Source organism: Macrotis lagotis, chromosome 7 (genome assembly GCF_037893015.1).
Source record: "Macrotis lagotis isolate mMagLag1 chromosome 7, bilby.v1.9.chrom.fasta, whole genome shotgun sequence".
In the NCBI taxonomy this organism is placed as follows: Eukaryota; Metazoa; Chordata; class Mammalia; order Peramelemorphia; family Peramelidae; genus Macrotis; species Macrotis lagotis.
Genome location: NC_133664.1, coordinates 19,312,630 through 19,327,672, shown reverse-complemented (window position 1 = coordinate 19,327,672; position 15,043 = coordinate 19,312,630). Strand labels below are relative to the sequence as shown.

General features: G+C 40.7%; 1 protein-coding gene across 1 annotated transcript in view; it reads left to right on the top strand.

The window, feature by feature from the left end:
- Positions 1-1,218: 1,218 nt before the first annotated feature.
- The window catches only part of SCRN1 (secernin 1), a 43,205-nt gene continuing 29,380 nt past the window's right edge, over positions 1,219-15,043 (top strand). The window contains exons 1-2 of the mRNA XM_074195573.1: positions 1,219-1,417; positions 9,837-10,018. Of these exons, the coding sequence (XP_074051674.1) occupies positions 1,259-1,417; positions 9,837-10,018 (341 nt within the window). The 5' untranslated portion in view covers positions 1,219-1,258. The remainder of the gene's footprint in view (positions 1,418-9,836; positions 10,019-15,043) is intronic.

The following is a 15,043-nucleotide window of genomic DNA, read 5'->3' as shown; positions in this document are numbered from 1 at the left end:
CATTGTTGTATAAGTGAAATAAGATTAAAAAAAGAGAAATCTTCTACTTCTCACTGGTCTTTCCCTGTTCCCTCAATTCCAACCATATGGCATCATGGAACCCTGCCAGCCCAGCGGGTGGGGTTGGGACACAACCAAGTGGAGTGTTCCTGCTTTCCTATGAAGTGACAGATTGCCTCTTTTTTGTCCTTTCCCTTTTACCATTGCACTTTTAGCTGCTTCTGTTTTCCATTGTCATTCTGTTGCACTGTGTTATAATTACTTGTATTTATTCTTTATAGACTTCTTTCGATCTACCTACACACCAATCCAGTTGTCCATCTATCTATAATTCATCAGTTCATCTATTTATCCTTCTATCTGGTTATAAATCTACACAATCATCTTTCTATTCATCTGTCTATCCATCTATCCCACTCATACATCTATTCATCTAGCTATCAATCCATGCATCCATCTAACCATCCATCCACTCATTCATATATCTATCTAATCATCCATCCATCTATCAATCCATTCATCCATCTATCTAACCATCCATCCATTCTCCATACATCTTTTTTTTAGGTATTTGCAAGGCAAATGGGGTTAAGTGGCTTGCCCAAGGCCACACAACTAGGTAATTATTAAGTATCTGAGGCCGGATTTGAACTCAGGTCCTCCTGACTCCAGGGCCGGTGCTCTATCCACTGCACCACCTAGCTGCCCCATCCATACATCTTTCTAGTCACCTAACCTGTTCATCCAGTCATTCAACCATTCATTCATCTGCCCATCTATCCATCTATCTGTCTAGTTGTCTGTCTCTATCTATCATCCATCCATCTCTAGCTCTTCTCTCTCTCTCTCTCTCTCTCTCTCTCTCTCTCTCTCTCTCTCTCTCTCTCTCTCTCTCTCTCTCTGTCTGTCTAATTTGCTGGTCCTAAAAGACTATAAGCTCCTAGAAAAACTTGTTTTACTTTTGTGTTTGTATCCCCAGTATCTAGCATATAGAAGATGGCCTATCAAATGCATCTTGATAGGTTATTTGGCTTTTTTAACCCCAAGGAGTACTCAATGGCATCACTTGCAGCTGACAAGTCTTGATTATTCCACAATTTTGCTTCTCATTTTCCTCTGGGATTTATGACCAATGATGCACACAGTTCAATACTAATATTATTTTAGTGAATATAATACTCTGGGGGAAAATACTATGCTAATGGAATGTTCTGTGTTTGTCCTGGCTTCATCATGCAGGTGGCGTTCTCTTTTCAGGATGTCTGTGGCTCCTCCCAGCTACTGCTTTGTGGCTTTCCCCCCTCGGGCCAAGGATGGACTGGTGGTGTTTGGGAAAAACTCGGCCAGGCCCAGAGATGAAGTCCAGGAAGTTGTCTATATTGCAGCTGCAGACCATGAACCTGAAAGCAAAGTGGAGGTGAGTGAGATGGGATCTATGCCTTATTTTGTGCTTTGTGGCTTTTTTTGTTTTAATTCCTCCTTTCCCTCTGCGGTGACTTAGCTCATGCCACTATAATGTTCTTTCCGGGAAGCATAAATACTAATCCCAGTTGCCTTCTGGGTTTCTATTTGGTGCTATTTCTCTGACTTGTAGTGTTAAAAAAAAGTAGAACATCCATTGCTCCCATGTGTCTTTTTAAATTTTTTTTTATTTATTAAGGCAAAGGGATTAAGTGACATGCCCAGGGTCATACAGCTATTATTAAACATCTGAGACCGGATTTGAACTCAAGTCCTCCTGGACTGTGCCACTTAGCCACCCTTGAGTGCTTTCTTCCATTACATTTCCTTCTCTCCCTCAGGTTCAGTTACCTGAGTAAGTGGCAGTGAGGTCTTGCTCAGTAGCATCTGATTTGTTTCTTGCCATTAGATTGGAAGCATCTTGAGGGTAGAGACTGACTTTTACCTCTTTGTATGCCCAGCACTTAGCACAAGATCCATCCATACACAAAGTAGGAACTTAATAAATATTAATTGAATGATTAATGGAAAGCACAGTCAAATTTTTTTAGAGCTTGATTGGACTTTGGGAAGAACCCTGCCCAACTCCAGGATTTCAGTCTGGTGTGATGGGGGGTCAATGACTTTTGAGCTGAACCCCCAAGTTCCAGCAGTTACACTTCTTCTCCTTGTTCTGAGTTTTGAACTGTGTGCAGTAGTCTCTGAAAGGTCTATCCACATTAGGAGAAACCAAAAGAGGAATGGATATCATTAAACTTCACAACCTTCTGTTTCTGAGGTTGGCATTCCTTCTTAGTTCAGTCTAAGTAATGGCTGCTCTGCCTGGAATTCTGATCTACAGCTGCCAACATATTATCAGAAGACTTGGTTTGCTGGGGTAAGTATTGTGTGGTGAGGAGATCTTACAGTCATACCTGCTTATAATCGGGTGAAGGATTCTTGAGAACAAAAATTCCTTGGACTTAAATGCATCATCCTCTGATTGCTTCTATGACCAGAACCTTCATTTTAGGTGGCACCTCAAAGGTCTGTTTTGGCCATCAATCGGTCTTCCAGCATTTATGAAGTATCTATTGTTTGTAAGACCACTCTAGAGTCTATAGAAAACATTGTGAGGCAGATTCTCTGCAGCTTGGGAATGTGTAACTGGGCTGACTGCAGGGATTGGGGAAGTGGTAAGACCCTGCTCCTATAGTGCTGCTCTTTATGACATGGTTCGGATAAACCACAACTTAAATCCTCCTCCTCCTTGAGATTGACACGCTTATTTTGATAGCTACTTGTAGTAAATATCTGATATCCTGTGATACCTTCTCTATTCCACTTATCCCCTGGTCTTAACCAACAGGGCTGAAAAAAGGCTCTACAGCAGTGTTTTTTTCTATAAATACTGCCCTTCTTAAGTGATCCCATTAGGTTTAAAAATAATAATAATAACAGGGGCGGCTAGGTGGCGCAGTGGATAGAACACCAGCCCTGAAGTCAGGAGGACCTGAGTTCAAAATCTGGCCTCAGACACTTAATAACGACCTAGCTGTGTGGCCTTGGCCAAGCCACTTAACCCCACTGCCTTGAAAAATCTAAATTAATAATAATAATAATAATAGGTATTTATTATGTCAAATCCACAAGAATGTATTAAGTACTGAGTGATGAGGATATAGACAGGCAAGTCTCCCAGTCCTTGCCCTCAAGGGGCTCCGCATCTAAGGGGGGAGGCAACAAGCAAACAAAGATGTATAAACAAGGTGTAGATGAGGTGCATGACAGGAGATTAGGACAAGTTCCTTGTAAAAGATAAAGCTTTAGCTGAGACTGGAAGGCTCACACCCATATGCATGGCAAGGGCAGTGGATAGAGAAGTCCTGGTTTCAGGTTGCACCTTTATTATGATATGGAAGACTCGTATGACCTTGTTACTTAACTTTTCTGAGCCTTAGGGGTTAGACTAGAAGTGACTCCCTGCAGCTCTTGACCTGGAATCACTCTCTCATTTTTTGCTGATAATTTGTTGGTTTTGTTAGATGTTTGTGAACCTCTAAGAAGTGTAGCGAAGTGGCACAGTGGCCTGGAGTCAGGAAGGTCTGAGTTCAAATCTGACAAGAGACATTTACTAGCTGTGTGACCTTGAACAACTCACTTCACCCTTTTGACCTCAGTTTCCTCATCTACAAAATGAACTGAAGAAGGAAATGGCAAAAACAACTCCAGTATTTCTGCCAAGAGAACCCCAATTGGGGTTCAGGAAAGTGAGGCACAATTGAAACAACTGAACAACAAAAACTACCTAAGAGGGATGTGCGTTTATGTCTGCCTTGTGTACAGAATATCAGTCTCAAATCCTTTATTGACCACCACTTTGGAACTTGGACTCCCTGCCTTGTTATTCATCTGGTGGTAGGGTAATAACAGCACACTCACAGGCACACTTTCTGCAACAGTTCGGTTTGTTTTATGAACACAGTAGTTTCATCTCTTTGCCTCTGGTTTCCTCTAGCCAGAAAAAAGTCAGAGCTATGGCCTCCCTTGCCTATTCCCCCGACCTATCATCATGTCATCCATTCATGCTGTCAGTTATGATAGTCTCATGACCTTCGAATCCAATCTTATTTAATAGCAAATAAATAAACATTTTGAACACTGAGGATATGCTGAGTTAGAACTAAAAATTCAGTACTTTTGGCACAGATGGTCCTAACCTAACCCAGCTGGGTCTTATCCTTGGTGCTGAACCCTTGTTGGATCATGGACCCCATTGACAATCTGATGAACTCTTCCCAGATTCAAATATCTAAATGCATAAAATAGAATACATAGAACTAGAAAGGGGGCTATAAATAGGGTTCAAGGCCTAGAGTCAGGAAGACCTGAATTCCTATGTGACCTCAGACAATTACTAGTTGAGTGATTCTGATCAAGTCAAGTAACTCTGTTTGACTCAGTTTCCTTATCTGTAAAATGGGGATAGTAATGGAATTCACCTCCCATGGGTTGTTGTGAAGGATCAAATGAGATAATAATTGTAAAGGGCTTAACATAGTGCCCAGTACTTTGTAAGTGTTCTATAAATGCTAGCAGTTATTATTAGTATTAATATGCTGTTGTTCAATTGTTTTCAGTCCTGTTTGACTCTTCAAGGCCTCATTTGGAATTTTCTTGGCACAGATACTAGAGTAGTTTGCTATTTCCTTCTCCAGCTCCAGGTCCAGTTCCAGGAGCTCCAGCTCCAGCCTTACCAGATGAGATAACTGAGGCAAACAGGTTCAATGACTTGCTCAAGGTCACATAGCTAGTAAATGTCTGAGACTGCATTTGACCTTAAATCCTCCTGACTCCAGGGTTAACACTTTATTCACTTCATCACTGAACTGCCCTATTATTAAACTATAATTATCAAAATATTAAACGATGTTATTGTGACAATCTTTTGCATAATGGAGTTCCTCCTGGGAGGACAGAGGGTCCTCTTATTAACCTTTGCTTTCTACAACTGCTCCTCCAATATAGAGGTGCCTGCCAATAAATTAAACCCTTATCCAAGTACCTAATTTATATTTAAGGGTCACGGATCAGTCAGAGAGATTGGGGGAAAACAACCCCTCTATGGGTACAGGCGCTAAGAATGAGAAGAAAAACAATGGCAATCAATAATACAAAGCTTTACTGCCAGTAATGGGGAAGAGGGAGGAGAAGTGAGAGAGGGGCCCTACATAATGACATATATTCTAGAAGAGTATGACTTATGTCGAACAGTTCTGTGTCCAAGAGCACAGAGACACAGGCTCACTCAGCAGGTGAAGGTACTCCCACCTGTCAGGAGGAGGGGGGGTATTCCAAAGTGCCCTTCTGATAGTGGGATTCTTAGACTATGATTTTGGGTGGCCTTCCTGGGGTTGGTCAACTTACGTATCAGGAAGTCAGGGCAATATTTATTTTATCAGGGAGAAAACAAACTGGTAGTAGAAAAAGCATCTTTTGGGGGACATAGTTGTATCAGCTTTAAGAAAAGACTTGTCAGCATTTTCCTTGAGCCTATTCTAGAAGTTTAAACCCTCCCTTAAGGGAAACCCACCCTGATGGCCTCCAAACATCATATCTACCCTTCTGACAATGGTTTCCACTCATAAATTCTATAAACGACAACCTCCCTGTATCAGAGACATTGTTGATGTCCACATTGCAGCCTGTGATATTGCTGCTTACAACGGGGATGATGGCCGCCCTGTCAGTTTTACAAGAAGATGGCTAGAGCTTCCGCAGTAACAAGAATAACATTTTAATAATTACCTTTCTTCAATCTCTGAGCCCCAAACATTTCTAGGGTTAAGGCCTCCTTCCCTTAACTGCTTCACCTTTCCCCAGTCCAGAGCCTTATGTGAGCTCAAAACATCAATGAGAAAACAACAAAAAAATTGTTCTCTCTGCAGAAGGAGGAAAATACAAGACCCTGCAGTCTTCTGTCTCTGTGATTCTGTCTGGCCTTTAATAATACATTAATAAATCAGCCCCAATTCAAAGAATTTCAACATTGGACAGATTGGGACTTCCCATGATACCCAGAGCTCTGATCTGTTCAAGACAGAAAACTACCTTGCCCAGGGTGTCTATATCATTTATAATGGCTTAACCCAGGGACAAAAAGTTCAATGGTGACTTTCCATGCCCCTTCTCATTTCCGAGACCACCATCATTTCTAAAGCATCCCCATGTGTCCTGTCATTGTTTCTTAGACCTAGAAGTTTGACTGACTCATCAGACTGTTTCATAATGGTCCCATTGGCAGTGCCAGGATTTTTTTCACTCATCCAAATACAGTAGCATTGGCACAATGAGTGTTTTTTCATTCATCAAACAAATCTATTGTGTTGATGTCTTCATTCCCCCTTTCTTTGGACAGTGCCCAGGAATACTGGCTGCTGGAATGTGGAAGGGGGAGGCCAGAGTTGTCATGAGCCCATGAAATAATAAAGAAATCCCTCTAAAAGAACTGTCCTTTGTTTTTCTGGCTTCTATTGGGCTCCATGACCTTTACACATCGGGTTTTTCAGCTGCTTTGATTTCCCTTTCTCAGGGTGTTCACAGGCTCATAAGCTCGAAGGAAAATCAAAGATGATCCTGAGTCGGTCATTTTAGAGAAAGAAATTGGTTCCCAGAAAGTAACTTACCCGAGCTCACATAGCTAGTCAGAGATTTTTTTTTCTGTGTGTTTTTAGTCTTTATTTTATAAAGACAATTCTTTGTTTTTATTTCTGGCTATTAAATTTGCAATTTTCCAAAATTGGATTTATTATTTTAAAATTTCTTTTAGTGGTCTGAAACTCAAGTATTTCAAAATAAAGAATTTAAAACAGACAGACTGTAGATACAAACAGAACTGATACTCTTGATTCATGGTCCAAGACTTCAATGAGTTACAAGGGAAAGAATGTTAACCCTAGAGTAAGGGGTGTTGCGTTCAAATCCCATCTCTGATGTTATTTCCTGAGCAAAGTTGGACAAGTCATTTTATTTTCCTGGACCTCAGTTTCTTCACTAGTAAAGTAAGGGACATGGTCCAGTCCCTTCCAACTCTGGAGCTATGAGCCTCTTTCTTTCACCATCTGCTATGATAGTCACATTTTAGAATTTAGATTTCTTCATATTATTTATTTAAAAAATCCTGAATTTTCATATGTCTCAAACTTTTTTAAAGAAGAAATTAATTTATCATGGTGTTTCAGGTTGTGATTATGTCTCTGTGTGGAAATTAAAGTAGGGGAGCAGTAATTTAGGCCCCCAAAGCACTCTTGATTTAATGATCTAGGTATTTCCAAGCTAGTTTACTTGAGGCTTCTAGAAGTAGAAAATATTGCTAGATTCAGATTGGGTGATGCCTTTTATTTCCAAACACAACAAGCAGTGAATCTTGCTTAGGGGAGGTGGAGTGGGCACCCACGCCTAGAGTTAAACTTAGCAGCATTTAAATGACCCAGACATTCTTAGGGTGTGACTTTCGGCATCCTGAGCACTGGCTCTCTCCAGAAGCCCTGACCAATTCCACTGTTAGCGGATGGGCATGGCCACAGGCTAGCTGCAGTTTGACCAGTCTGGTAGACTGACCTGCCATGAAGAGGCACAAGTGGAGGTTCATCTTGGGAAAGAGAAGGCAGTCAATCTAGGCAAAAGCTAGGATTCTTCAGAAGAACTTTCCTTGTTTTAATTGGAATTGTTTTTTAGTTTATTAATCCTAGTCTTGGAACTGTGAACTTGGTGGTAGATTTCTTGGTTGCATGTTAAGGAATTTTTAGATATTTGTTGTTTATTCATTTTCACTTATATAGAACTCTGCATGACCCCATTTGGGGTTTTCTTGGCAAAGATACTGGAGTGATTTGCCTTTTCTTTCTCCAGCTCTTTTATAGATGAGGAAACTGAGGCAGATGGAGTGAAGTGATTTGCCCAATATCACATAGCTAGTAAGTGTCTGAGACCAGATCTATACTCAGTCACTTTTTAAAATTATAAACTTGATCACGAATAAAATGGAGAATAAAATAGATTTTCTTTTTCATTACAAATTTGAATAAGATCATTTTCAAGATAAGAAGTTTTCCCAACTTGAAAAGTTATCATTTTCATGGATGCTTTGCTTTTAGACACCATTCTCAGTGGGACTATGATAAGTCATCTTTATTTCTAGAACTCTCAAGTGCACAGGAGTCCAAAGAAGAGATAGAATTTGTGACAGGGTCAACGCTCTCCAGCTCTGAGCTATGATGCTCCATACATGATGCTTGCATCATATTTTTTTCCTGAAGTTTATGAGAATGTATCAATTTGTGGCTAGTCCAACCATCCTCTCCCCATCCCATCCTCCCTCTTCTATTTGCTTTTTCATTAATATCACAATGAGAAAGAATTCACAGACTTTGCCAGATGATCACTGGGCTCGATGTTTCTGAAGTCTTTTCAGCTCTGATAGTCTGTGGTTCTGCCAAACCTGGTATTACAGATCCTTACTAACTCTCTCCCATACATGATACATGATCTTCTTCCCTTTGGTCACAGAATAGACTGGATAACTGGAATTTAGCACCTTCTCATGGCAAAGAACTGTCAAATGTATACTCAGCAAGAGGCATTTCCTTCTGGGGGAAGGGGGGGTCTGTTTCTGGCTTCATCTTTAGTAACACCAGTCTTGTTGGACTCCATCCACATTAGAGACTTTCCCAGCCAGCTCTGCATTTAAAAAGAGCAACTCCTGACTTTTATAGGCTGAAAACAAAGCTGTCCAGGACCACTATTTTTCTATCCCTCTGTTTGGTGTAAATAACACATCGCCTTGACCATGATTTCTGAAGGATTCTTGACCTGAGGGCCATGTACTTATTTGTTTTTAATTTTAAAAAACATTTTGATAATTTCATTATAACTAGTTGCCCATGGAAGGAACCTTGGAGATTATTCCATCCAATCACCTCATTCCAGTCCCTTACCTCAAAGAATTTTCATTCTCTTCTTACCCACTATGGATATTTCCATTGGGAAGGGAAGTGTGTCTTGGAGCCACTGTCATGGCCTTGTGTTCATGGCTTTCTGGTCCAGGGAGAAGAAAGAGGGAGCAAGGACAAAAACCATTTCTTTCTTCCTCCCCAAACTTCCCTGTCATCCTTATTCTTTTCTCTGTCTTTTGGTTTTCTTCACAGCATAAAATGGTATTTTATTTTTACCCCTACAAAGAAGTTGAGACCTTTTCCTTGCCTTCAGAACCCAGTTTCTTTGTCCTTTTGTCCCCCCTAAAACAGAAAATCTGTTTTATTCTTCATTTTATTGGTGGTCAAGTTTATAATTTTAAAAAGTGGCTCAGTGGATAGTAATATTATTCCAGAGAGATTTTAGAACTATGGGATAGATATTTGTGGAAAGTGAAAGGTAGAGAGTATGGCCCCTGTGCAAGGAATGGTATGATAGTATGTATGGGGTTTGTGTTTGTGTATGTGTTGCTTGTGTGTGTGTGTGTGTGTGTGTGTGTATGTGTGTGTATGTGTGTGTGTGTCAGTATTTGCATGTGATTGACTTCTTAGTGTTTGCTGATGCAAAACATTACATAGAGTGGGCAGGTATAAGGCACCACCAGTTAAGGCTCTAATTTGGGTCACACTTGGACATGCAGTTGGTGCTTAATAAAAGCAATTGATTATAGGTAGACTTATTTTCAGAACAAAATAAAGTGTCTATCTGGGCAACTGATGGGTTCCATAGAAGGTAAACTCCTTGAAGATAGACTCTATTGCTTTTTTGGTCTTTATATTTCCAGGAGAGTCCCTGGCTCACAATAGGTGCTTAATAAATGCTGTTAAAACTGAAGAATTTGCTTTCTTGCCTTCTTTTCTTAGTGTACATACATCGCAATTGACCAAGTCCCAAGGACACATGCCATTGTGATCAGCAGACCTGCCTGGCTTTGGGGGGCGGAAATGGGAGCCAATGAGCACGGGGTCTGCATTGCCAATGAAGCCATCAGTACCAGAGAGCCAGCCCCTGAAAATGAAGCCTTACTGGGGATGGACCTGGTCAGGTAGGTGGGAACTTTATCAAAGAGAGGTGAGAGGGATGGTGGCTTGGGTTTGTCACCCAGAAGGAAAATGCATACATATACCCTTGGTATTAAGCACTTCCCTGACTGTTTGTTGCCTCGTGTATACAGGAAGGAAGAAAATAACCATTTATTAAGTACCTCCGATATGCTAGTAACTGTGAGAAATATCTTATTTGATACAGAGCTTGAGGTGGGAAGCTGATCTGAGGACAGCAAAGATTTCCCTCCCTTTTCCCATTTTAGACATGAGAAAGCTGAGTCTCAGAGAAGTGAGATAGCTTCTCTGGGATGATCTCATGGGCAGGAAACTGGAGTTCATATCATTCCTGATTCTAAGCCCAGCCCTCTCTCCAGCACCTGGTCTGCCTCTCATACTACGGTCTGTCTGACTGATTTGGACCATTCCGTCCAAGGTTTCTAGTAGTACAATATGGTGTCCTATAAAGAATGCTGCCTTTGGGCTTCGGAGAAAACCCCGACTCTATCCAAAGATCATAGAGGATTGAGTTACTTGGGTAAACCTACCTTTTCTTCAAGACTTTAGATGTCACTCAACTTTCATGGGTCTCAATTTCCTTCTCTGTAAAATTGGGAGGGAGTATGTGTAGAGCTGAATGAGAACAATCCTAGGGTCCATCAGACTCTGATCCTTTTTTCTCACCTGTATGTCCCCTCCTCCCAAACAAGCTTCTTTCTTTACTATTCTCCTTCTTCCCACCCCACACAAGAGATGAAGAAATGATTCCACAAAACATTCTCAAGTTTTTTACATTCTCTGAAGTCATAGGATGAAATTAGAGGGGTCTGATGGTTAATCCCACCAAATGGAGAAGCAGGAGATCTGAGGTCTGGGTCTTACAAACCCTTTAGGAATAGAAGATCAAAGCTATAAAGATGAAAGGACTCTCAGACACTATCTTATCTAAGCTGTGTGACTGTGAGAAAAATTGCTTCACCTATGAGGGACTTAGTTTCCCCATCTGCAAAATAAGTCCATTGAACTAGAAATTCTTCTGGGTCCCTTTTAGCTTGAGAATTCCATGTGACTTTGTAATGGAATCTTAGCATTGTATCCTGGACTCTGATCAACCCCAAGTTCCTTTGCTATTCAGTCATTTCAGTACCCAACTCACATTTGGGGTTTTTCTTGGCAAAGATACTGAAGTTGTTTGCCATTGCCATTTCCAGCTCATTTTACAGATGAGGAACCTGATGCAAACAGGGTAAAAATGATTTGCTTAGAGTCACACAGCTGGTAAGGGGTCTGAAGCCATATCTGAATTCAGGTCTTTCTGATTCCAAGGTTGGCATTCTATTCACTGAAATACCTAGCTGCCCATTTGTATTATACTTTTCAACCAAAAGTTTTACTATAATGGCAAACATTTGGTAGCACTACTCTTATTTTACAAATATGTAGACAAGGTCTTATCTGAGGTTTCCTGGCTCAAAGACAATATATCCAGGTCCAAGTGAGAGTTGAACCATTCCTGAGTTCTGTGTTTGTTTTTGTCACTTCTTGGATTTGGCACCACACCTGCCCACCTTGGTCTCCTAATTAGTACAGTCCCTGACTGTATACATGCTCATTGCTTGATTGATTGGGGCGGGTACCTTGAGGAAGCTTTTCCTGTTTTTCTTCCATACTGGCAGTCAAGAACAACAAAGGTAGCACCTGCTGGTGTTTAATCAATGGGTTCATCTTTGCTTTCTGAGCCCCACAACATATGAGCCAAGCAGACAGCCCCTGGGAAAGATTAGCATGACAGGTGGAAGACCTCAGCTTGGGCAGGATCCTTCCCACTTGCCACATTTAGAGGAAAAGAAGCCTGTGGTACATAGCTTTTGCCAACCTCCTAAGACTGCAGTGACATATATTTTTATCCTTTCCACCTTTTTCATCCCCCCCCCCAGTGGATTATTCAGGATGCTGAGTAGTAACACATCAGAAGGCACAGTCTGCCAAAGTCCTTGTCCATCACCCTGGGCTCTAAAAGATCCCAGTTACCAACTCTGTTCTTGCTAATAGGATTTCAAGTTTGCAGGTTGGTATTTGCCATCTTGTTCTTAGTAGCCTGCTTCTCCAATCCTTGGGAGAGTTCATTGAAGGATGAGTTTCCGGAGTTAACCTTCCTTTGGTTGCTTTCAGTATAATTTAAGCAGTAAAGGAGTCTTTGAAGTGTCTTCTCTGTGTGAGGTACTGGTGTAGGTCTGAGGGAGGCCCAGATATGTGATACTATCCCCAGATCACTCTCTTTAATATCTACATTTTGTCACTAGGGGAGCTGGGACTTTGTTGCCTACAATGGTGGAACCTTAACACGAACTCTAGATGCTAAGTTTAGAGATTTTGCCAGAGTAAATGCTGGGTGGGGACAGTGAGCCAGAGACAGAGGGGATATTTTGAAGATAGCCCTTGCGATCAAACCAGGTCTATGTGAGCACACAGCTTGGACCATGGGCTAGGTTTATCTAGATGCACATTGTTTCCTTCCAGTAGAACATAGCTTCTCTGTGGGCAGATTGTTTTATTTTTTCTTTGTAGCTCCAGTAAATAGCACTCAGAATCTAGGAAACTGGCAGGGGGAATTCTTGAAATAGTGCTTTACCCTGGCTAGAGAAGTGAGGCAAGACCCTTGTCATGGAGGCATTAAGTCATGGGACAGATCATACAGTAGTCAGAGAGTTTAGTCATTCAGTCAACTAGTATTTTTCAAAATATTATTTATTAGGGGTGGCTAGGTGGTGTAGTGGATAAAGCACTGGCCTTGGAGTCAGGAGTACCTGGGTTCAAATCTGGTCTCAGACACTTAATAATTACCTAGCTGTGTGGCCTTGGGCAAGCCACTTAACCCCATTTGCCTTGCCAGAAACTTAAAAAAAATATTATTTATTCATTTATTCATTTTTCTATTCATTCACTTATCTATTTATTTAGTTATTTGTTTGTTTGTTTTAGGTTTTTGCAAGGCAGTGGGGTTAAGTGACTTGCCCAAGGTCACACAGCTAGGCAATTATTAAGTGTCTGAGGCTGGATTTGAACTCAGGTCCTCCTGACTCCAGGGTCAGTGCTCTCTCCACTGTGCCACCTAGCTGCTCCTATCATTTATTTTTAAAAACTTGGCTTCCAAATTTGCTTCCTTTGTCCAACTCATTGAGAAGGCAAGACGTGTGATACTTGTGAAGTCATAGCATTTTTTTATTAAGGGTTTACCTCATGCCGGCTACTTTGCTAAGCAGTACAGATATAAAGAATAGTAAGAAACAGTCTCTGGCCTCAGGGAGCTTTGAAATCTTAAGGGTGAGAACAAGCATGAAAAACCAACTAGGGATATAGAGTTATATACAGATATATACAGATATATATATATATATATATATATGAATACATATACACAATATCTATACAAATTATACACTCATGCACATGAACACATCATACACACATGCATGTTATGTGTGTGTACATGTATATACATATATACATAATATGTGAATGCATATATGTATATCTAATGGCCAGAAGGTCATGTGGAGGAGGAGGCTCCAGCTTCTGGGGAAGAACAGGAAACCACTGCAGATGGTGGGATTCAACCTAGTCTTAAAGACCAGGGAACCTAAGTCATGGAGGTAGGAGGGAAGAGCATTTCAGAAATGGGATTGATTGATGTTTGTTCTTTGTTCTCAAAGAAGACCATAACATCCTTCCTTCCTTCCTTCCTCCTCCTCCTTCCTTCCTTCCTTCCTTCCTTCCTTCCTTCCTTCCTTCCTTCCTTCCTTCCTATCCCCACAGCTCTTCCAATCCCCATTGGACAGAGAAAAAAATTGTAACATATATGCACAGACAAGTAACAAATTTGCCATGCACCCAAATATGTAGCTAAATTTGCTTCAAATCTTCTCTTTAAAGCATTTTCCAAACTTCAGCACAATTCCTTTGGAATGGTGGTTGTTTTTTGCATTGAGTAGAGTTCTTAAGTCCTTTAGAATTGTTTGTCTTTATAATATTGTTACTGTAGAAATTGTTTTCCTTGTTCTTTTCATTTCACTTTTCATCAGTTCACATAGATCTTCCAAGGTTTCTCTGACACCATCCATTTGACCATTTCACAGGTTGCTTCTTGTGCAGTATTATTCTGTCATATTCATATATCATGATTTCTTTAACTATTGCCAAGCTGTAGAGCACATTCCTAGTCTTCAGCATTTTGCTGTTGCAAAAAAGAGCCGTGCTAAATATACTTTATAAAAATAGGTTTAATGAGGATTAATGTTGATATACTGTTGTTGAAAAGGGTTTTGAGGACCAGCCTGAGAGTTGGGAATGGGTCATAGGGCAAGACCTTAATCTTCATATTTTACTTGTGTCCCTTGCTAATTAGGTCAGGGGAGGGGTTGTAGACTAGAATGAATGAGGAATTAGAAGCACTGGGGATGGACCTCCTCCATCTAGGACATAGCAGTTATGAAAAGCTTCCCAAACACACATGTTTGTATGAGTTTTGGTCTCAGAGCAACACATTTGGAGCTCTAATAAGGTATATTACTTTACTACAGATTTGCCTATTTTGTGGATAAAGTCATATCTTCCAAAATATTGCTTATATTAAATTTAAGCTGGTAGGATCAAAACTTCCCTGCTAGTTTGTGATCTCCTTCTGAATTTCTGATTATTTTTGATGTTTTATTGAAACTCTTTCTTTGTTCTCCCCCCATTGCTTTCATTATTCATCAACTTTTGTCCTACCACAAATCAAAGCCCTGCCTTATTAACAATATAATTAAGCAAAACAGATCAAGGGTATGGGCCATGTCCAGAAGCATAGACTCCTTCTGCTCTCTTAGTCCATCACCTTTCTGCCAAGAGGTGGGAGGCTTGCTTAGTAAACAATCTCTTGACATCAGAGTCCTTCCCTCAGGGGCCAAGCAGATCCAAGCTAATCCTTCTTCCACATGACAAACCTTTCATAATTCCTGTCTCTTTAGTATAAGAAAGATTCTCTA